The 23871-nt window shown below is 36.1% G+C and overlaps 1 protein-coding gene across 6 annotated transcripts in view; it reads left to right on the top strand.

The window, feature by feature from the left end:
• Positions 1-4960: 4960 nt before the first annotated feature.
• UBE2E3 (ubiquitin conjugating enzyme E2 E3) overlaps positions 4961-23871 on the top strand; it is a 104586-nt gene continuing 85675 nt past the window's right edge. Inside the window, exons 1-4 of one of the 6 annotated variants that reach the window (XM_051986106.1) lie at positions 5679-5763; positions 6254-6285; positions 7553-7771; positions 9715-9765. In XM_051986106.1, the coding sequence (XP_051842066.1) occupies positions 7578-7771; positions 9715-9765 (245 nt within the window). In that variant the 5' untranslated portion in view covers positions 5679-5763; positions 6254-6285; positions 7553-7577. Of the gene's footprint in view, positions 4984-5159; positions 5266-5654; positions 5764-5793; positions 6286-6506; positions 6892-7552; positions 7772-9714; positions 9766-23871 lie in introns of those variants that run through there. The other 5 variants (XM_051986109.1, XM_051986108.1, XM_051986105.1 and 2 more) reach the window with 5 other exon arrangements.

Raw genomic sequence — 23871 nt, 5'->3', positions numbered from 1 at the left:
CCATATTCTTATAGTCCTAGGAAAAGTTTGTAGGGAAATGAGCCCAAGAGAAAACCAAGACCCAACCCAGTCCATGTAAATCCAGAGCTGGGGTTCTGGGCCTTAACTTATTGGTCCCATGCAACAAATTGCATAGAGCTCACTTATGACTTTTCAGAACCTTTTTCTAAATCATAATTACTTTTTACAAATAAAGTTTACATTTATATAACACTTTTAAAATATTATGTATATATTTCAAAAACTCACAAATTTTACATTGAGACAACAATCTTATGAAGTACCTGTATAAGAAAAATGGCTCAGATTAGTTGAGTTGTCCCAAGTTATACAATTATAGTTAATGTTTGAGTCAGAAGTCGAATCCAATTCTTCTGAATTTAAGGGTAGATTACCTAACCCCAAGGTTAACTTAAATGCAGGTTAGATTTATTTTTCTGTATACATTTACCCAAGATGAAGCTCATTTGCCATTTCTCCTTTGGCTTGCATAAGTTGATGACCTCTTTACTTTATCCCAGGCCACCTGGGATTTTGCTACCTGGAAGGACTAATATAATTTGTACTTTGAAATTTTACTCTATATGCTCTCTTCTAGAACCTTATATGAAAAGGTTAAAAAAGACTTCCTAGTGGGGCCTGAAGGAAGCACTTTTAACATTTGTCTAACAAAAACCTATTTATTTTTAACCTTTGTTTTCTATCATCTAGTTTTTTAGCCATGAAAAAACTCTCCAACTCATCTTATATTAATTCAATTTCTTTCTTTTTCTTTAATGATTTTTGGTCTACAATCTTTCTGAATGCAAATCAAATTAATTCAAAACCTTGGATGCACACCTATTATTTATTTCTTATTGGGTTGCCTCAATTTAGACAAATGTGTTATACTTTAGCATATTTAACATGTATGGGACTACCAGCCATCTAGGGGAGGGGGTGGAGGGAAGGAGGGGAAAAGTTGAAACAGAAGTTTTTGCAAAGGCCAATGTTGAAAAATTACCCATGTATATGTTTTGTATATAAAAAGCTATAATTAAAAAGAATATTATAATTGAAAATTAAATTTTCTATTCACAAAAAATTAGACAAATATTTGAATGAATATAGAAGAAAAAGTTAATGTACAAAATGTATGTGTGCAAAGTTATTTGGTTGGTAAAAATCTCACTTTTCCTGTGTGTTTGTGAAAAGCTCTAGGTGCCATACTTTAGAGATTTTGTCCTTTTGTTAACGATGTTTTTCCTGACCTCAAATGAAGGATTCTGGGAGGGCCAGCAACTGAATAAGAATGCAACTGTGTGCCTTTTTGATGTGGAAAATGCAGATCTTTACTACTCAAACAAATGTTCTATCTAGGGTACACATTTTAATCTACCAGTACTCAACTAAGTTAGCGAAGGGGGAAAAAAGGATGAGCATTTTGTTTTCTAGACTAAATATCCCCAATTCCTTTAATTGTTCTTCATGACATGAATTTTATAGGTTCTTCACCATTCTGACTGATATTAGGAAATATCGTAAACAACAGCACAGATGAAAAGAACAGAATATGTTTTCAGGAAATGGAAAATAATCACTTTAAGTTGGAGGGGAAATATGTGAAAAATTAATGTGAGACAAACTTGGAGGGGTAGGTTAGTGCCAGATTATGGAAGATTTTAAATGCCAAGAAGAGACTATTCAGTTGGCAGTGATATGATCAAAATTGTGTATTAAAATGTTTAATCTGGAACTATACCTCCAACAATTTCAGTTAACAGTGCTTATTAGCATTACTGGTTTAAGAAAAAAGAAACTTTTTCAATTTGTATCAAAATCCTCTAAGACAGAAGGGATCCCAGGACTTGGAAGGAAGGAATTAAGAGACTGTATCAACTTCATAAACTTTTTTTCAAAACTATTTGAAAAAAAAAAAAAAAAGGAGAGAAATTGTTTCTCCAGAAAACGTCTTTTAAGTTTCCAGTTTTGGAGAAAAGCAGAAATGAGCTGCCTACTACTTCAGGTAAAAATGGATAAACATGAGTTTTTCCTTTTTTTAAAACTGAAGCAAAACAACCACAACAAAATGCCTTCCTGGTGAACCAGTCTAATTCTATTGATGGATGAAAATGCTCTATTTTCACATTTTATTGGTAAAGCCCTGATGGTATAAAAAAAGATGATCATAGGTAAATTGATATCTGTATCACAGAATTTTGGAACTGACAAGGACTTTAGTTAGTTATTCAATGTTTTTATTCTGCAAATAAGAAAATTGAGACCCAGAAAAATGAAGTTTCTTGTCTAAGAACTCTGCTACTAACCAGAATTCAGTAACCTAATTTCTAGTCTAGTACTATCTACATTGCATTATATTGCTTCCAAAAACTAAACAGGAAGGAAGAAAGAAGGGAAAAAAGGAAAGAAGGAAGGGAGGGAGGGAAGAAAAAAGGGAGAAATGAAGCAAAAAAAAAGGATAAAAGAGAAAGAAAAAAAAAGAAAAAGGTCAAGCAGAGTAGAAGGAACACTGAGAGAGCTTGAGGGAACACCTGAAAAGAAAGAAAACAGATTAAAACAACAAAAGATATCAATCAACATTTATTGAGCACTATACTAACCCTTCTTGGGGATATCTGGTATGAGATAATTGCTCTCCTGGAGTTAACAGTCTGGTTAGGGATATATACTATAGATATAGCAGGGGATATTTCTTGAAAAAGGAATGATAGTAGAAACAAAAAGTATAACAATAGACATTCACTTATTAAGTGCCTGTCCTATTTAGGTTAGGGATTGAGTCTGTGGATGTGAATTCATTGATAAAGAGAGCTTCAAAGATAATCATAAAAGTTCCTGCCTTCAAGCAGTTTACAAGTTTACATTCTAACAGAAGACGAGAAAGTTCCAGATTTAACACAAGATTTAAAACTGAATCATAGATTTTGAACTGGAAGTGACTTTAAATGTGTTAGTCTAAGTCCTTGATTTTACAGATCAAAGAGTTGGGACTCTGAAAGAATGAATTGCTTGTCATTTGCCTTTACTTAGTGGCAGAGAGAGAACAAGGGCTAGAATTTGGGTTACCTAACTTAATGGTTTACTATTCTTTTCACTTTATCACTGGCTCTAGGTCCGACTCTGTAAAGTGAGGGATAATAATCAGACCACCACCTTATAGGGAGTTATGTGCCTTTAGAATTTATGAAGCATTTTCTTATTTTCATATTATCTTTTTTTTTTTTTTTTGGACTAGGTAAAAGAGATTCTTCTCTGTCTCATTTTTTACCTAGCTTTCTTCACTGATTAGGTGTTGCCTCAGTCAAACTGACATCTTTATAAAAAGGATCCTAGTTTAAAAAGGCCACCACCTCCCCACTGCATCCAGGGCCATCTCCAGTTGTCCTAATCTCTATGTTACAAATGGGCCCAAATGATTCTGGAGAAGAAAGTGAAGCTGGTGATTTGGCACTGCCCTGCCCCAATTCAAATTCAGTTCACTAATATATCTGGGAATCACCTCCTTGAAGTCAAGGATATCTTCTAGAATGAAGGACAACAAGAATTAGTAAACTAATTTAATTCCCACAATAGCTCTATTAAACAGAACAGGAATCATTGATTTAAACTACATACATATTTTTAAAAAATTCACAGATAGAGGAGAAAACTAAGATTCACAAGTTAAATAACTTGTCTAAGGTCATAGAGCTAGTACAGAAAATGGCAAAATTGTTTGGGCCTAAGCAAATCTTGATAGATCCAAATTATGGTCTTGCAAGACCTCTAATCTTCTCTGTGCTTTAAATTTTTTGAATTTATCTTTTCCCCTCAAACCAAGTCCTTTACTTGACTGCCCTATTTCTATCTCCATCTCCAAAGCACAATTGAATCATCTTTCACTCTTTTCCTATAACCAGTCACCATGTCCTATTGATTCTTTCTTCACAACTTTCTATTTTTCCATTTTGACTATTACCACCTAACTCCAGGGCTTTAACAATTCACAGCTAGATAACTCCTAACTGGTCTCCTTGCCAGTGGTCTTTTTCCCAATCCCTTCCCCATTCCTCTTGCTAAATAAAACACACTATCACTCAGCTCCCCTGCACAAAAACCTTCCATGGCTCCCTGATCCTGACAGAACGAAGTCCAAACTCCTAGGTAGGGTCAAAGTCTATTTTCCCAGAAATATCATCTCCCCCGTCCCCCCACCCCCTCCAATTTGTGTCCTTGACACAAGATGAATGTTATTTACTGATCAGATCTACTTGGGGACAACCTCTCACAAAACCTTTCTATTTGGAGAGAAAATAAAATCAGCCCAGTGGGGGGGACTCGTTTTCCTTTTTGATGTTCTTTCCTTTGAACTTCCCATATTTCTAGTACTCTGATCTCTCCTCTCTTTTTCTTTTGCCAACATCTGTATGAGTGGAATCCACAAATTCCTCTCAGGCTCCATCACTGCAATCGGGGCTGCTCAGTAGCAGGAGCAGGTTTGGGCTGTAAACAGGAAGTTTTTGTATTTCTGACCACCTTGTGATTGGACTTGGGGCTGACTGCCAGGAGACCTACAATGAACGGTTAATCAAAACTAGTTAAGGGATGGAGGGGAGAGAAGGAAAAGACTTTATTTTGAGTTTGGAAAATCAATCTAAACAAAGCTGCTAGCAAGGTGCATCTGTCCAGGGCTGGGGTCTTACTTGCATGTCAGAATCGCGCTGCAGAAAATGTGCTTATGGTCGCGCCCCTTTCAAGCGTGAGCGGGACATTTAAAATTTTTATTCCCCCTTTTAAGTTTCCAAGGCATCCGGAACCCCATCCCGTTGGGGAACGATGTTAAGGGGAAGGGCAGAAAAGGCGCCGAGGTCACCAACCTCCCTTAAATCTTTTCTTGACTCCAGTTTCCAGGACCCTCCTTCCCAGTCCCCCACCCCCTTCATCCCCTCCCACTCGGATTGCAGGGAAGAGAAGATGGCTCTTCCACAATCCCTGGACCCTTCAGTAAATATCAATCAATCTTCTCGGGCAAGAGGGAGGCGGCGGGGTGGCTTCTGACAGCAACTAAGGGTCTGGGGTGGCTGGGCCGAGATCCTGGGCCCTGAGGATTCACCCTCCCCCAACATCCAACCCTTTAGTATCCAGAGCCACTACCGCCGCCTCCTGCACTGGGGGAAGGGTGCCAGGCAAGGGGAGGAGAACCTTTGGGGGTGACCCTCCCTGCTGGCACTGCCGAGGTGCATCAGACGGCGAGATCTCTCCTCCTCCCCCGCGCAGACCCTAGGGGTGGGTAGCCCAATGGGTAGTTCAGGGAAGGGTGGTGGGATAGGGAGAGTTGTGTGGTGCAGGCCGGAAACCACCCTGCTGCAAAATCGGCTCTCTGGCCCCTCGGGCTGGTGCCCCCGCCCTCCCCGGGGCTGGTTGGCTTGCTGGCCAGCCCGGCGCATTCCTTCGGGCCAGTCTGCCCCTGTCCCCGGCGGGCGGCGCACTCTTTGTCCTTGGCCGGCCCAGGCGGGCGGACGCGTGCGCCCCCCGGGTGAAGGGAAGCGGGAGTGGGGGGGGGGGGAGAGCGAGAGCAAGAGAGAGAGAGCGAGCGAGAGAGAGAGAGAACGCGCGCGCGCGAGAGAGAGAGAGAGAAAGAAAGAAGGAGGGAGGGAAGGAAAGAAGGAGAGAGAAAGAGGGAGAAAGGGAGGGAGGGAAGGTAAGAGGGAGGGAGGGAAAGAGAGCGCGAGCGAACGACGGAAAAGAGCCAGTCCGGGCCGCCAGCGCGCGCCCCACAGCCAGGCAAGCGAGCACGCGCGCCGCCTCCTCCTCCCCCTCCCCTTCCCTCGCGCACCCCTCCCCTTCCCTCCCAGCTCGCAGGGAACTTGCTGACTGCACCGATCGGGAGGCGATCGGGGACAGGGGAGGCCGTAGAACTCTCGGATCTCCCCCGTTCCACCTGGGCTCCCGGGGAGCTCGCGCCCTCTCACAGCAGCGGCGCCTCCTCCTCCCTTCCCCCCCCACCCCCCAACCCCTCCATCCACCCCCACCCCCGTTTTCTTTTCTTTTTTTTTTTTTTTTTTTTTTTTTGCAAAGGCGCTGGGCGGCGCCACCCTCCGGCCAGAGCGCCGCACTACACAACCCCCTCCGACTTTCAATGTTCCACACTCCCCGGCCAGAGCCTCCTCTGCTTCTTTTTTTTCCTGCCCCCCCTTCCCCCCTCCCGGCTGCTTCCATTTCCTTAAGGAAGGGTTTTTTTTTTTTTTTTCTCTCTCCCTCCCCCACATCTTAGCTGCGTGTAAGCGGGACAGGACGGCGGTAAAGGTAAAGCTGGAAGGGTTTTTTTTTGGGGGGGGCAAGAGATGGGGGGGGTAGGTTTGCAGCAGCAGCGGCGGCAGAAGCAGCAGCGGCGGCGGCAGGAGCAGGAGCAGCAGCAGCAGCGGCAGCGGCAGCAGCGGCGGCGGCAGCAGCAGCAGCAGCCGCCGCCGCCGCCGCCGCCGCCGGGGCGAGCTGGGGTTGGTTGGTGGGGGTAGGAGGGGGGGAGGGGGGGCAGAGGGAGCTTTGTTCTTGTTTTCAGCGCTCGCCCTGTCGGTCTCCGGGAGCCCGAGGAGCCAGGACTGACTTCACGCATCACTTGGTGCACACACCATGCTGATATTGGAGCGCTGCCTCCTACCATAACAAACCCTCTCCCTGTCCCTCCCCACAAAGGGGGCTGCAAAGCTGCATTTCCACCGCCGCCACTGTTGCTGCTGCAATTTCCTATCTAAAGCTTTTCTTTTTTTCTCTTTTGCAAATTCTGTTCAGAGTTCTTTTGAGGGGTGTGTGTGGGGGCTTTGTTCCCTTTTTTTTTTTTTTTTTTTGGCCAAAATGTCGGTCTGTAATATAAAAACTGAGCAAGGAACGGTGGCATTGGGAGCTTTGCAGAAGGTGCAGTTTGAATTTTGCTTTTCACTATGGAGCAGCCCTGTGGTGGCCAAATGAATCTTTGCTGTTGGCCGTGTAAACGAAGGAGGCTGCTTATTAGTCCCCCCCCTTTTTTTTTTTTTTTCCCTTGGGGAGGAGGGGGGAGGTATAGTGCTTAAAGGCTTAAATGCAAAGAGAAAGGGGTTGTTGCCACGTTTAGGAAGCATATGGGTGATTAACAGGACATGTTTTTCCTTCAGAGAGGGAATTTGGTAGCTCTGACCAACGTAAATGTGTAAATATTTAGACGTTATTAGTGACTTTTTAACATTTTTCAGCGAGGTCTGTTATTTACAGTGTGTCATATGTTATTAATGTTCATTGCCTAAGTTCCCTGGCAAATCTGTTTCGTGCCTTCTGAGAAAGTAGACAATTGATAGATTGTCCAAGGGACGAAAAAAATTGTGAGTGGGTTTTCCAAGTTGAGTTCTGTAAATCTTTAAATATTGGATTCTGGTATATACATCACTTCCCAGTGTATCCTTGCAGTAATAATGAGATAAGTGTACAGACACTTTTCAAGTCTTTTCATTTAAAAATAAGATTTTAAGAAACATTTTGCAGAAAGGAATGATATGGAATTTCTTCTTAAGGTTTAACTCCTTTTTTTCTTTTCTCTTAAAAGTTTTCAGAGAAATAATTTGACCAAGATGTCCAGTGATAGGCAAAGGTCAGATGATGAAAGTCCAAGTACCAGCAGTGGTAGTTCAGATGCAGATCAGAGGGACCCAGCAGCACCAGAACCTGAGGAACAAGAAGAAAGAAAACCGTCTGCCACACAGCAGAAGAAAAACACCAAACTCTCTAGCAAAACCACTGCTAAGTTATCCACTAGTGCTAAAAGGTAATACCTATGAGAAGTTATTTTTTAAGCACAGTTCATAAACTGTATTTTAAGTGAATTAGGACTTGTTATATTATCTCCAGATAGAAACCAAAATCTTGTTACAAACTTTTTTTGGTTAAATGAAAAGTTGTCATTCCCTAAATTGTATATAAGATGAGATGCCTTTAAAAAATTGTGCTTTAAAGCAAACTTCACTAATTCGTTGACATGAATAAAAGAGTCTTTATGTAGACTGTATTGTCTATTTATGTAGTATGTATTGTCACATACTTTACCATTACTGTTATTTTACTAAAAAGTTCATGAAGGAAAACTACATATTCTCAAAGTAGGTGGTGCTTTGAGATTGCTTTTCCCACTTTGCCTTCTCAACTAATGTATTAACAGAGAGACAGGTCAGCAACTTAAAGAGTTTTAAGTTTTGGAAATCTTGAAATTCAGGTAATCTTAGAATTCTTGGAACTCTGATTCTAATGGCAGATAAAATGTATTAGTTTGTTCTAAAAAACTGTAACATGATAAAAAAAAATGGGCATCATTATAGCTAAATTAATCATCACCTATTACTTTGAAAAAGAGAGGCTTTAGAATGCTCCATATTTCTTTTTTGCATTTAAGTAGAGTCAGCCTGCATTTTGTTATGCAAGAGCAAATAAAGTGGGAAATAGGTTTTCCAGTTAAGAAGTCACTGTTTTATTTCAAAAGTTAAATTACCCTATTACCTGTTCAGTAGGAAAGTTGTAGGTACACACTTGACTGTCTACATTCATGTGGATCAGTAGTAGGAAAAAAAATCATATTTTCTTATGTTGGATGAGGGGGAAAGCGTTTATTTTTCTGCTGATTTATAAACATTTTGATGGACATGAAAAACATTCTCCCAATGGAAATCCATTAATGTTGGTGGTAAAGTTGGAGAAGAAAGTCATTAATCCAGTTATTCCTTTTCTCCGAAGATTAGTCATATCATTAAGCTACATTAAAGTTATTGGTAGGCAATGCTTTTTAAAATTTTTGTGAAAGTATGTAGAAAATGGAAGAAAAATTATTTAACTTGATCAGTTTAACTGAGCTTCAGGGATGTTGTCTATATAGTTTTATACCAATTCACCTTTTCTCTAAGTTACCTTAATTATCATTAAACGTGTGCAGTACTTGAAATGGTAAAATGTTGACATAAATGATTCATTTTGTTGTAGCCTGTTGTCAGAGAACTTATTGAACAAGTTTAAAATCATCAAAGTTTCCAAAATTTTTGAAAGACAAAGATGAAAAGCAAAAGTCAAGTTTCTGAAGTTGACGGAAGCTACTATACATGCTTAGTTTGTAATCTTAAAATACACTTTTCAGTTTGAGTGCTGTACTTAGGATGTGGGAAAGAGAATCACTCAAATGCTAAAAGTAAAAATCCTTCAAAGTGTTCTTGTGAATATGTTTGTAAATTTTCAGCAATTGATTTGTAACTGTTTTTAGGTTCAAAGAAACAGATAAAATATTGTCAAAACTATTTGTGTGCTCCCTGCTGTAGCTTGTTAATTCTGCCTCAGTAAAACTCGTTTAAAGTCATTGTCAAATATTCTAGTGCATTCCCTCCTCCCTTCTTGTCTCATTTGCATATAAGCTTGAAAAGAGAATCTCTTAAGTAAAAAGTGTTCTAAAATGGATTTTATTCACTTTATTCAGTGCTAGTGGAAGATTGCTACCTAAATCAGGTGTCCACATCTATTTATTTATAGTAGTAAGAAAGAAAAAAGCTGCAAAGTTTCTGTTAGGGGATTTGGGTTATGCCTCTGAGAACAAAGAGGAAGCAGCCATGTTAGCATTACTGAAGGCAAAGCCAGTCTTGCATTTAACTGCATGTTGGTAGAGGGCAGTGTAATTCCCTGATTATTCTATAGACTATCTCCAATGCTTTGTGTCTGTTCTCATTTCACCAACAGAATTCAGAAAGAGCTAGCTGAAATAACCCTTGATCCACCTCCGAACTGCAGGTATGTAACAAATATTTTTGTTTGTTTATTTTTTAAATTAGGGACAATCTGGAGAAATTAATAACTGTTTCTAATGTTTGCTGAACAAAACAGGCAGGCCCATTTCTTTTTGGCTTTTACAGGTGGATTATTCTAAGACAAATTAAATAACCGAGAGAAAAAAGTTTGATGAAATGTCATGCAAGTATTGATTTGTGAATACATTGATTTTGCATCTTTTAAGAGAGATTACTTTGAATGGTACTATTTTTTATTGTGGTATTTATGTTGTTGAGTGTATCAAATTCAAAAGTATGTTGTGAAAACTTTAAACAAATTTCTAAGCTTGAAAGTTTCCTGCTTTTGTGAAATCTTAATGTCACTGACATAAGAGCAGAAACTATAACTATAAAGTTAGAAATATGTAGAATATAGATTATCACTATTCTATTTGATTTAATCAGGGAAGTGTGCTTGAAGGACACATTTTATGTGCTAAAATAATGAGTTTAGTCATTACTTGAGCTTTTAATATAATATCTTAATGATCTAGTTAGAATGATCTAGGAATATTTTCTTGGTGAACTAGAGGATTTAAATATATGGATTAAAAGTAAATGAGTATAATGAAAAGAATCACTTTTAATGCAACCTAAGAAAACTAAATTGAAGTAAATTAGCAGAATAAGTTTGAAAGAATAAGCTTGAAAAAATAAAATTGAGTAATAATATTTTCCATTTCTCTGCTCTTACTTTCAGAGTATTACATTTAGTATTTAGAATGTAACTTATTTCTAGAGATCAAACTTTAGAAATAATGTTCTACTCTAAGTATTCAGGATCTAATATTTGTATTTAAGGAAAATGGGTTCCTGGGGAGAAATTTTTAGTTTTGATATTCATGATATATTGATGTTTTTAGATGTATCTTTGCTGTATCTAAAGATTTATAATATTAAAGATGAAATCCTTTTGTGGTATCTGTGAATCATACTCTTTATAACAATACAATTACTTTTGTGTTTTATGTATTAACTGCATCTTAAGATCGTTGTGATCTGATTCCCAGCTTATGTGGTGGTGATTTTGTATGAATTATCTTTTTTCAGCATATAAGCTTTATATTTCAGGTGAATTGAAAAGAAAAGGTTTTGTCCCCCCCCCCCCCCCCCTATAAAGTGTACACAGGCTCAATTTGAATAGGTAGCCTTATGTCAGAATTTAAAATGTTTTATAGGACAAATTGTAGCCACGGTTTTGACTTTCTTAACCAATAGTCCGTAGTGTCTATAGGTGAGTTGTTAGAGGAGTTATAATTTCTAGATTTTGTTTTTTCCCTCTGTTTTGCTAAGGAAAAAAAAATCTAGATGTGTTAATTCAAACTACTTAAGGATTTTGATATGACAGGGAAAATCTGAAATCTCCAAAAAAAAATTGTTACCATCTGCTAATGGTATGAATTGATTTGTATGTTTTCTTTGTATAAGAGTGACCTAAATGTGGAATGTGCCCTTTAGGAATAGTTGGGTGTTAAAATAGTTAAATATATTCAACTCAGTAAATCCAGAAATATGTCCAAAAGTCCATTGAAAGTTATTTTAGAGAGCTGGAGCATAGTTCATTGATGTTTTCACTGTCTCTTTCTAAACATCAAGGCTCATTCAAGACAATGAAATTACTACTTCATGTTTAATTATTAGATTAGTAAAATGGTGAAGTGAACTAATATGCTTGTGCTTGTGACAAAGAACAGATTTCCTAAACTCTTTCACTTTATAACCTCTAGCTTATGTTTAATAATGCAAACTATGAACTATTTCCATGTTTTTTCTCTCCATTCATTTAATGTGCAAATCTCAAATATATAAATGTGCAATATAGTTGTATTTGAAATAAAGTAATAACAAATACAACTATATTGCACATTTATATATTTGAGTTTGTACTCTCAGTACACTTTTCCTACTTAGATGTCTTACTGAAGCATAGTGGTATAATCCTGGGTTTTTGAAAGTTTTGTCAATAGAAGTAAAATTCTAGTAGGTCTTTTTTTAACTGGAAAGCTTTTGATCATGGGCCAGACATTGGTCTGTATCTTTTGTCAGAGGGCCAAGTTTAGAAAGGCTCATTACTGGAAAGTGTTAATGGGTGATGACTTTTTTTTGGCCACAGAAACTTAGCTACTCACCGATCATCAGGTGTGAAAGGATTATAAACTGCTTTCAATCAGTATGGACAATGGATTCATAGACTGACCATATTGATCACTTGATGGTTTTTAGGTTTCTAACTATGTTTGGGGAAGGAGAATTGAAAGAGCATACATATGTCCATGTGGTCATCACTTTTAGAATGTGACCATTTGGGGAAGAGAACACTTTTTTAAGATAGCATTTAACATATGAATGTTATACATCAAATTCTTGGACTTTTAGTGCAGAAACTCTTATTTGTAGAATTTGAGTGTTAATCCATAATTTTTTGAAAGATTACCTCGGTTCCCATTAGTAGACTCAGATGTTTGGTGATTTAGTTGGAATATTCCTTTTTTAAAGGAGATTTGGGGGCTCTAGCAGATTTTCTTTGTCTGACCTTGTTGCATCTAATGGATGGATACCCTGATGCAATGGAGAGAACTGGATATGCAGTTAAATTTTGGATTTGCTGTTTACTACCTGTGTGGGCAAGAAACTTAATCTTTCTGAGTCAGTGTCTCTCTTTTTAAAATAAGAGATTTGTGCTCAGTGACCTTTTAAAAGCGCCTTCCTCTGTGTCACATTTTGGTGTGTTGAGTTAATCCAAAGGTGTGCTGCTAGTGAAGTGTCATTTGTTTTTGTCCAGGCTTGTGATTTCATCAATTTGGAAAACTTGGGTATGGGAACTTTAACCAGTGATGCAGACTTGTAACTTATAGGCTTAGTAAATTTTCTCATGGTTATGGATGAATTAGGATTTAGCATGGTCTTATACCCATTGTATGCCAAGCAGAAATTGAACCCAATTCTTCCTGACTTTAAGACAAGCCTCTCTAGGCATTGTATTATGTTGTTTGTGTCTTAAGAGTTTACATAAGTTTCTCCCCCCCAAAAAATGAAAATTTGAATCAAAGAAAACAATTATATAGAATAAAAAAAAAAAAAAAAAGCTGAACAGTGAAATCCTCCAAAAGATTTTCTTACTTTCCTGATAGTTAACAAGTTTTTTAATTGAGTTAATACAACTTTTATGTAATGTCTTCATTAGTGTCATTCTACAAGAGATTTACTATTGAATTAACAGTGATATTTTGAATTATTTTCATTTTCCTGAGTGATAGGAAGATATGGTAAAAAGTTTCCATCTTCCAAATATTTGTTTCATAATTAAAGTTATTGAATAATGAAAAAAGACCAAAATTGCCATAACTCAATATGTAATATTTTAATAATTACTGTCAGTGAGACTTTCTAATATATGTATCACATTTGAACCAATAGTATAAATATCCTAATGTATCTAGGAGCTGAAAGAGAATTTATGTGTATTCTTGACAGTAATGATTCTATCATTTTTTAGATAAGGTTATATTATATTGTCCAAGTTTGTTATAATGCACTTTCATTCATGACAAACACATTGATGACTATTTTAGAAAGTCTAACCTGTGAATGTCCAAATATGATATTAACTTCTTATATTTGTCATTGTTTTCGTACAAAAATAATGATATTTGTGGCAGAGAAATGTCATTTGTCAGGTACTTGATAAGTGCCAAGAATGAATCCAGTTTTGCCTTCTTGATGATGATAAGACCATACTTTACCTTGAGTATTTACAGTATATTTAGAATATTCCGTTTTTAGAAGAGACACTTCTGAGCTCTGGCAAATAACCTTGAATTAGTGTGGGACCTTGATGCCAGAGTCGAGAAGATAGGGATTCAGATTATGTCTGTCATGTACTGGCTATGTGACCCTGAGTAAATCACATAACCTCTCAGTGGGCCAGAACACTAAAGACAATAAGTTGCTGAGCACGGTGCTAGTCTACATTGATTGAAGGAGTTCCCTATCATTGAAATCACAGGGCCAGACTCTGGGAAAAGGTGGATTAAAGTGTACCCCAAGCCTGGGAGTCTTATAACATACCAGATAATTTGAAATGGTGTTTCTTAATATATGACAGTGAAACTTTTGACATAATAAAATCTGTACAAAATCAAACTATGTTTGAATGTGGATACTTATAAGTAGTTCTTGACATCAAAACAGCATGGCTAATTCACAGCATCTGATTATAGTGTTAAGTATGACTTTACTTAAAATTTCTGAAAACAGTTTCTGTAATATATGATTTGGAAATGGCCTTGGTTCTTCTGATTAAGGAACAACTAAAGCTCTAATGGGCTTGCTAATCTTTGACTGGTTCCCCCTGCCTATTAGTAAGAGATTGATTTCATTTCACATTACATTCATCTGCTACCTGTTTTGACTACCGGACCTTAGTTATTGTCAGCTGTTTCTCAGTGATTCAGGATTAACCCTCTGAAAAGGGGCTTCTATCTGGGATTTGAAAGAAAGTGCCTTTTTGGTTATTGTGTATAATTTTCTTTCCTTTTTTCCTCCTCTTCTGCAATACTGTACAGTTTAGTTAGACTGGTTGATTTATTTTTCTTTGTTACCCCTCCCTCACCCTATTAGTTCCTAATGTATTTATTCACATGATTATTGTTACATGACTTAGAGCCAGATTCAAGTTGTGTGGTCTTTCATTGAATTGGGGAATCTCAGTTACAGGTCCCCCATACATTATTATTGTTCAGTCCGTCAGTTATGTCCGATCATTTGGGGTTTTCTTAGCAAAGATATTCGAGGGGTTTGTCATTTCTTGAGAAAACTGAGGCAAATAAAGTTGTGACTTGCCCAGGGTCACACAGCTAATAAGTGTCTGAGGCTAGGGTTTTAATGTTTGTTGATTGCCTGATAGGCAACTTTGTGATCATCTAATGCAATTCCTTATTTTACTCTTGAGAAAATTTAAGATTTTGAGAAGTTAATTCATTTGCTGAAAGTCACAGGTTAGTTTTTATTTTTTCAAAATGGGATATAAATTTGGTTAAAGAGAATTTTTTGATGAGCTCACCAATACATTTAAGAGTGCACTTTGAAGATATAATAGCAAGAATTACTTTCATTGACAACTTGGTGGTAGGTTCATCAGACTTACTTATGAATTGTGCAGGCTAACTTACTTTTGTAAATGAGGAAGCTGAGGCCATGTAGTAGAGCTAGAATTGCAACCCAGGCTCTCTGATTCAACTCTTGTACCTTTTTCACAATATACTATTTTGTCCCTTTCTTGGAGAGTTTTAATAGTATATGATTAACATGAAATAATATATTTTCAGATCCAAATAATTCCATTTCTCTGAATATTCAGTTCATCAGACTGCCATAGACAAAGAAACGATATGCAAGAGAGTGAGATTGTACTTGTTGCATGCTTTGTTGAAATCCTTTATTATATGGCATTTTTTCCCTTCATAATCATACTGAACATATTGCTTTTATTCAGTAATTACTTATTCATTTGTAGAAGTCTTCACTTCTCAGGTTCTCTGAGCCATAAATATTCACTAAAATACCAAAAATATAATAGAAGAGAATTTTACCTATCTGGTAGACATTGACAAGTAAAATTAAACTTCTTTATTCTTACAAATAAGAAAGTGATGATCATAAAATTAAGCTTTAAAACTTTGATTTACTAAATGTGTGAGGATAACAGTAGGCATTAGTATTGTTTTACTACCAAAAACTGAATACAAATGAGAAAAGTTGTAAAAAATACTTGAGATTTTTATTATGTTTTTGAAATTCATTAAAATCTGGAAGGAACTGGCTTGATTCTTTTACCTTTAAACTATGCTAGATACTACTTGTTGAGATTTTAAGTTTTTTTTTTTTAATCTAACTTTTTTATGTTTAACATCTCTGTGGCTAATTACCAACAGAGAATATGTTCCCTTGTTTTTTTTTTTTTTTTTTTCAGAAGGGACTTGTATTTCTCTTTATCCTTGCCCACCAGAGAACATTTGTTGTTATCTGAGATATGTATGTTTCATTTCATATAGTAAAGTTGTCCCATGTAGCTGTTGAAGTTTGTCACTGCTAAATTAATGTGACCATTTTTAGAGTGATATAGTTTATCATTGATGGTTAACTAATAGTGGAATACTGTATTTTGTTGCTTTATTGTACTTTTTTTTTTCCCTAAGCCCAACTCTTCATGACTGAATAGTTGTTTTTTTATTTAAAAATTATCTTTTTTTGGTATCATGCTATTAGCTTAAAATTGTATGTTAACTATTTTGATAATTTGACCACAAAACCACAAAAATAATCCTTTTTTCCCCCTTTGATGGAATTTTAGATATTTCATTTTTCTCTTTTGAGTTCATAATTTTTTTTGAGGTCTATTATAATTTTCCATTAAATGCCAGACTTGAGTAGGTTTTTTTTTTTTTTTTAAATCACTAGTAACATCTTGGGGTCAAATGCATGTTGTTATTTTCTCTTGGATGTGCTTTAGAACACTAAGTTCAAATAGTTGAAAAAATGTTCTTTCATGATCAAGCACAGGGCTTTGGTCTTTATGGATGAAACCCATTCTGTCTGTTTCTTTTCTTTCTTCCTTCCTTCCTTCCTTCCTTTCTTTCTTTCTTTCTTTCTTTTTTTTTTTTTTTTTTAATAATTATAACTTTTTATTGACAGAATCCATGCCAGGCCAATTTCTGTCTGTGTTTCAAAGTATTTTTGATTTATTAATAAAATCAAAGGATATTTGTAGGATTTAATAAAGCCTAATATAGCTCCCCCAAATTAGCTGATGACTTTTTTTAAGCTTTTTATTTACAGAACATATGTATGAGTAATTTGTCATTGACCGTTGCAAAACTTTCTGTTCCAGATGTTTCACTCCTTCCCCCACTCCCTCTCCTAGATGGCAGGTAGTCCAATACATGTTAAATATGTTAAAATATACGTTAAATCCAATATATGTATACTTATTTATATTAACTGATGACTTCTAACTTGGGAAAAGGGGCCCTCTAAAATATACAGAAGGTTAACCTAGCTTTTCATCTGAGCTACAGGGTAAGTCTTACTTGGCCATATGCCAAGTTGGTTTGCAAGACAAAGGAAATAATAACATTGACATTTACATAATGCTTTAATGCACATACATAATCTTACCAGAGCCTTGCTATGCCCTGGTGAGATAGTAACTCAAGTAATTTATAGTCATAGGACTCCTAAATAACATTGGAAGGGTTGGAATTCAATTCTTTCTTGACTGAAGTTGTAGTATTGGCAGTAGAAAAGCAAAAGGTGGTTCATTTGGGTCCTCTTTCTTCACTCCCTCCCCATCTCCACTTTTCAAGAACTTTCAGTCCATTACCCCGAAAAACATCCTGGACTTATCTTGTTTGAGACATGATCGTAAACTGGGGACATGAAGGAAGGCTAAATCTATACCAGGTAAATGTTAGGTGATCTCGTAGGGAGGTTATTAGAGCATTGGAGAGGTCCCCCTTGGTAGAGTGTTAGCTTCTTTTAATTGCTCTAGACTCTACAGAGGAAGACAGATTGGGAAAGCCTGAGTGAAATCTTTAACATTGTGATTGTAGTGTATTTGGTAAACATCAGATTCGATCCCTAACAATACTAAGGTATTGGGGGGGAATGGGCCTTGTGGTAGGGGAGCAAATCTTGAGAGTTGATTAAGTTTGATACCAATAAAAGAAATGGTGATTACCATAGTTAGAAATAAACTTAGGGGAGCTCATTTCTCGAGGTGATATTTAAAATATGTGAAAAGTTTACTTGGATAAATTTGTGAGTGATATTGGTTACCAAGAAATGTAATACTTAACATTTTGAGGCTGACTTTCCCCTAACTTGGTATGCATTATTTGGGGACTCCCTTTTGGCAGTAAAGTACTTGACTGAGTACACCAAGGTCTGACTGTTCTTCTGTAGACCTTTCTGTCAAGTTTTCAATCACATATATAACTTATCTATCTTTTAGAGTGGTTGTGGATTTCAAATGAAATGACATGTAAAAGTACTTTTAAAAGCTGAAAATAGTATGCAAATACGGTTTTGAATTTGTGAGGTAAGACAGAGACCACAAGTAATGCAGCCATTATAAGTACAGATGAAGTACTTTAAAAAATATTAGTAGAAATAAAGTTTGCTTTGGATTGTAGAAAACAATTTTGAAAAGGAGAATGCAGATTACAGCAAGGCTCCTGAAGTCTTTCACCCCAGAACTGGGTGACCACACTTGTCTGGTATATTCAAGAAAGAATCTCAGTTAACCTAATGATTCTTGCAGGCCAGATATTCTGCTCTACTGTTGTCTTTTATTTGGGGGAGTATTTTGGAGTGGTATTGAGAACTTTGGTGCTTTCAATTCATTAGACACAACAGTGATATCTTCAGCAAATAATATCTAACAAAATTTTATCTATCTTTACTTTTCTCCCTGGGGTGTTTTGAAGTTGTAAATTGCTTTGAGAATGGGAAACTCCTAGAGATTAAGAATGTGTTTTAGGAAAAACTACTTAATCATCTGGGATTTTCTGGAGTTTTTAAAGATTATGCCTTGAAATACACATTTACTCTTCTACTCTTATCTACTTATCTGTCTCTAAAATGTTGATATGAGAGTTTTCTAAGGTCTATATAAGTGAGTTATTATTATTTTAATGTAGGTAAGTTGTTTCCTTTAGTGCATTTGATCCTTTAGCACATTTAGTCCATTAGCTTATTGGTTCACTTAGCAAAACACTCTCCTAATATACTTCAACATGAACTATCAGGGTAATGTGATGATGTGTTTTTAGATTGGTGATTTACAATTTACAATTTACAAGAATAGTGGTATTGATGTCCTTCATCTCTTGTGTCTGACCAAAACAGAGCTTTGAAGAGAAAAAAATGAAAAGCATTAAAATTATATATGCTGACAATCCATAACTTTATAGAAAGAGGTGAACACTCATAAGTTGTTCCTTTTAATATTTACTTGTGTCATGATGGTGATACCTCTGATGACAGTGAGCATTTATATCCTGAAGCAGAGTAACTTCGTGGATATAATTTGTTTGTGAAATTATTTTAATCCTGGTCTTGTTTTGACTTGGCCCTTTATATAGGATTAGAGTTTTAATTTTATGGTTAGTAGTAAAACTTTGGATTGGATTGTGATGCTCAGTTCATTTTCTGAGATTTTGTCTGCTTCTGTGTTTTGGAAGTATTTCAGGCCAGAAGTACCAATAATACCATTCTGAAGTTTCTTTGTTCTTTCACTGTCCCAGAGCAAATATACTTTATCATCCTGTTTAACTTTGTCTGGGGGAAAATAAAGATATCTCTTGTCCAAAATTACTTTTTAGGATCATAACTCCACATCATTTGGTCTGAATAAAAGGTCCAGAGAAACATGAATGTTTTTATTTTTTGTTTTCCTTTACTTATAAATCATCTTCTTGATCCTATCTTTACTTCTAACATCCCTAACTTTTTAGAAACATCATTTTGTTCTAGGATGGTAATTGTAGTTAATTTTACAAATCTTCTAGGCCCTTCATAAATGGATTATCTTACACATTAAATTACAGTAGGTCAGGGAAATCCATCTATTTCAGGAATCCAAGAGAAAAGATCTCAAAAGGGTGTGTGTGTGTGTGTGTGTGTGTGTGTGTGTGTGTGTGTAAGAGATGGAGAAAAACTGCTTTCTATTGCTTTCAAAAGCTTCCTCCATTTATTTACTTTTAAGAAATGGAAGGCCCTGTAGAACTTGAGCTTTTTGTGATTTTTTTTACACTTCACATTTATTTTTGAGGATCATTGTCTCATTTGTTACATCTTTTAATGTACTGACCTCTTGTAATTTAGTATGGGATCACAATTGTGAGAAATTTGGCTATGAACCGAATTGTTTAGGGGAGGCCTTGCAAGCTGTACAAACAGCCATTGAGGTCCCTAAAATTATAGGATATTCTGATCGATGGTCATTTTTTTTAAAGGGAGGTTAGTTTTACTCATCCCTTATGCCCCGCAATACATTTCACAAGCCTTGATCTGCTAGGAAATTTGTATGCCAAATAATCTTTTTCCCAATCTAAAATGATTTTTATCTCTCTGCCTAGATATATGTGCAGTGAAAAGGTTGGATCTGGAGACCAAAGATTTCACTTATGATACAAGCTTTATTACTTAATCATACTACTTAATAATATGATCTTAAGTTAGGAGAAAGGAGAAGAAGGAAGCATTTATAACCTACTACTTGCCAGGGACTGGGCTAAGCATTTTTACAAATGATTCTTTGTATCCTCATATGCTATTATTTTTCCCATTTTGCAATTAGAGAAACTGACACTAACAGAGGTTAAGTCACTAGCCCAGGGTCACAGAGCCAGTAATTGTCTGAGGCTGAATTTGAATTTAGGTCTTCCTGATTCCAGGCTCATGGCCCATAGCTGCTTCACTTAACTTAACATCCTGAACTAGACTACTAAGGTTCATTCTAACTCTAAACCTTAGGAGACTTTCAAATGTAAATGTTTTTGCCCTAGGAAAATAGATGCATAAAAAGTAAAATGTTACATTTGGCAGCTACTACATCTTTTAAATTTACTATTGCCTCTAGACCTTGCATGAAAAGTAAGCACTTTCTGATGCTTCTATTTACAGCTATCATATTCATCTAACATGTTTCTTCATCTTTTGTCAGGGTTATTGTTCATCAGATTTTATCACTGAACAATTCCACTGTTTTATGTTAAAGTTAATATACAAATCAAAGTGAAAATTAAGATCTCTTGTTCAAATATAATTAATTTGCGACAAAAACAAAGCATAGATGTTTTGACAGTATAGTAGTCATATATCTCAGTCTAATATAGACCTTTGTCTGTGTCTAATAGCATATACAATACTAGTCATAATTCTGCATGAAAATAATTTTTTTCCAGGATTGCAACAAGAAACCTGGAAATACATTTTATTAATGTTAGAATCCTGTAGGGGTATAAAATATCATATCATACATACCCAAAATGGAGAGATTTTGCTTCTTACACAATTTTGTGTATACATAACTTATATTTACTTCCCCAACTTATGGTTTTTATTTTTCATACCCTTTTAAATTCTGGAACCCTATAGGAAATTAAAAATATGTATATATGTGGAGGCACGTGCTTTTGTTTTGATTCATTTGATTTATTTCATTAGTGGTTTTTACCTATAAACAAAAACATCTCTATGTAAGATTTTTTCATGTAAGCTACCAACATCAGGTTTTGAAGTGTTTATTCTGTTGTCTTTATCTTTAACCTCTTCCTAGATAACTGAAAGAAGTGTTAAAATTATCTTAAATTTAATAATTAATTGTACTTTATTAATTTATTTCTATATCTTCACTTTAATAATCCAGTATACTCTTGACTTTATCTCTAGATGAACTGTCTTCTACAACTACTGTTTCCAGTTTTTGCTCTGTAGTTATTATGTCTAGTAGTTTTGCTTTCTCATAATCTGGATTTTCTACTTCTATTAGGAAGTTTTACTTATAAGGGCCATCTTTTGACATGCTTGTGAGTTAGGAAGTTGACTTCTTTACATTAAAATTTTGTAGCTTTTCAATTTACTTTAGAATCATCTCTATTACTATTCATTTATAAGGTGGACTTCTGGTTTTCTCTCCCTAATGTTTATCTTGTCTCTATTCTTTTCTTTACTTTATTATTTCCTGATTGATATAGTTTGTCTCCTCTCTCTTCCTTCCCTTTCCCAAGTCTGTTGCTGTCCTTCCTTCCTTCCTTCTTCCTTCCTTCCTTCCTTCCTTCCTTCCTTCCTTCCTTCCTTCCTTCCTTCCTTCCTTCCTTCCTTCCTTCCTTCCTTCTTTCCTTCCTTCCTTTTCTCCTTCCCTCCTTCCTTTCCTCTTTCCCTACCTCCTTCCCTTCCTTCCTCTCTCTCTTTCTCTCCCTTCCTACTTTCCTTCCTTCCTCAATCCATTCTCATTTGCAACTTATTCAAACATGATTGGCCAGCATTTCAATTGCCAAGTTATAGGTTTAGCTTCTTTCCTGTTTTGGGGAGAGTCATCAAATCATGCTGTAATATTCAGGTTTCACTATGTCTTTTACTTTTCAAAAAAATCAGAGTTGGAAATTGTTGGGGTTGCAGTTAGCACAGTAAGATTGAATTTAGTGAAGGAGATTATATTGTTAATGCTTAAAATCATAAAATTCTTGTCTAGAGGAAAGGCAGCAAAGATCTGTGAAAAAAATTATTTTCCATCTTAATTATCAGTATTCATAATGGTTTCTTTCTAAATAACATCACTTATCCCTTAGGTAACCTGTTTTAACTGTTTGTTTTTTGTTTTTTTATTTTATATGGCTACCTCCAAAGAAGAGGAGATGGAGAAAAGGGGGGGGGAGCCCATTGTCACACCCCCTCCTCCAATTCATTCATTGTAGTGCATTGCAAAGTCAATCTGGTTCTTTACCTTACAACTTAGGCTATTAAAATAGTCCTCTTATTGGTCTTCCCACTTCTGGTTTGTCCCAGTGCCAGTTTTCCCCTTACAATGCTGCCAAATTTCCTTTTGGTCTAGATCTGTGATTTTTATCAATGTTGCCGAAATAATCTTCCCCAAAATATAACTTTGATCTTGACATTTTCTGCTTCAGAGAACTCTGAGGACTCTTCATCAAGTATTTCTTTCTTCCCTCTGGCCCCATCTGTATTTCTAGCCTTATCTCACATTTTCCCAGTGTATAAGAATCATTTGTTCCAGCCAAACTGGCCCAGGCACTGTACCTCGAAAACACCTTGTGTGCTTTGCTGTTTCTATGATTTTGTTCAGATCTTTTCCTCCCTCTTCTCTTCTAGGCCTTCACCCCCTACCAATTCTTCACGGTTTTTGTTCAGATTCCTTTTTCTGACCACCACAGATTGGAATGGTTTCCCTTATCTTTATACTTCTTTAACATTTATTACATATGAAGTCATGGAGTCAGAAAAACTTGTTGAAATCCTATTCCTTATATTTAATAGGTAAGGGGATTAGGGCCAAGTTAACCTTTCTGACTGAGCCTTAGCTTCTTTATTAAAACGAGTATAATTATGTCTGTAATACCTATTTTTCTGGGATATTGTGGGGATCAATGTCATTTGTGTTCTTTGTTGTGTAATTTCCCCTCAAATGTGATGTCTTTCACTCTTGATCTGAAAATCTCAGAGCAGCCTTAAGATTTTGGGGACATCCTGTATAAATGGCAGTTAATTTTATGTAGGGTTCCTACAGGATTTGCATTTTGATAAAATGAAATCATCAGAGGAAAAAAATTACATTTTTGGGGGGAGGGAATCTAAATTATGAAGGGCTTTCTATATTATGTGAATTATATTCCCATAGGTAACAACTCTTATAGACAGACAATATTGATCCCCTGACTATAGAAAAGTGCTCTTTACTCTAGATCTTTTATTATAAGTAATGGCAATTAAAATTAATGACTAGTAGAAAAATCAGACATGTTTATTTTTATATCTAGGCATATATAAAAATGCCTGTTGATAATTTTTGTTTCTTCTTTTGAAAACTATAGATGATCAAAAACATATAATATTATAATGTTATTTTTATATATAGGCATACTGTGATAAAGGCAAACAAGTAATTCGAAGAAAGGACCGAAAATAATGGAAATGAAAATTTAAATTGGGAAAGAATGCTGATGATTTTCTTTGTTGCTGTGTTGGGGTGGTCTTAACATAAATTAAGACTTTTATTTCTGGACTAGCTAATGTACATCACTTATGGGTAGAGTGGCAGGCTGTACTAGAGTTTTATTTTTAACCTAATAGTTTATAAAATAACTGCTCTTGTTGAGGAGGTGGAGGTGGAGGGGCATTTTTAGCCCACCAAGAGTTGTGTTAAGTAACATGCACCCTTTTGTATTCAGGGCCTTTTGCCAGGTTTAATATCTTCATTAAATATACCAGCAGCCTTTGATGCAGACTACGAATACTTTGCTTCTGAGCTTAAGTAAAACTGGGGGTG

Source organism: Antechinus flavipes, chromosome 3 (assembly GCF_016432865.1).
Source record: "Antechinus flavipes isolate AdamAnt ecotype Samford, QLD, Australia chromosome 3, AdamAnt_v2, whole genome shotgun sequence".
In the NCBI taxonomy this organism is placed as follows: Eukaryota; Metazoa; Chordata; class Mammalia; order Dasyuromorphia; family Dasyuridae; genus Antechinus; species Antechinus flavipes.
The sequence above is the reverse complement of the archived record's forward strand: the minus strand, read 5'-3'. Positions and strand labels throughout refer to the sequence as shown.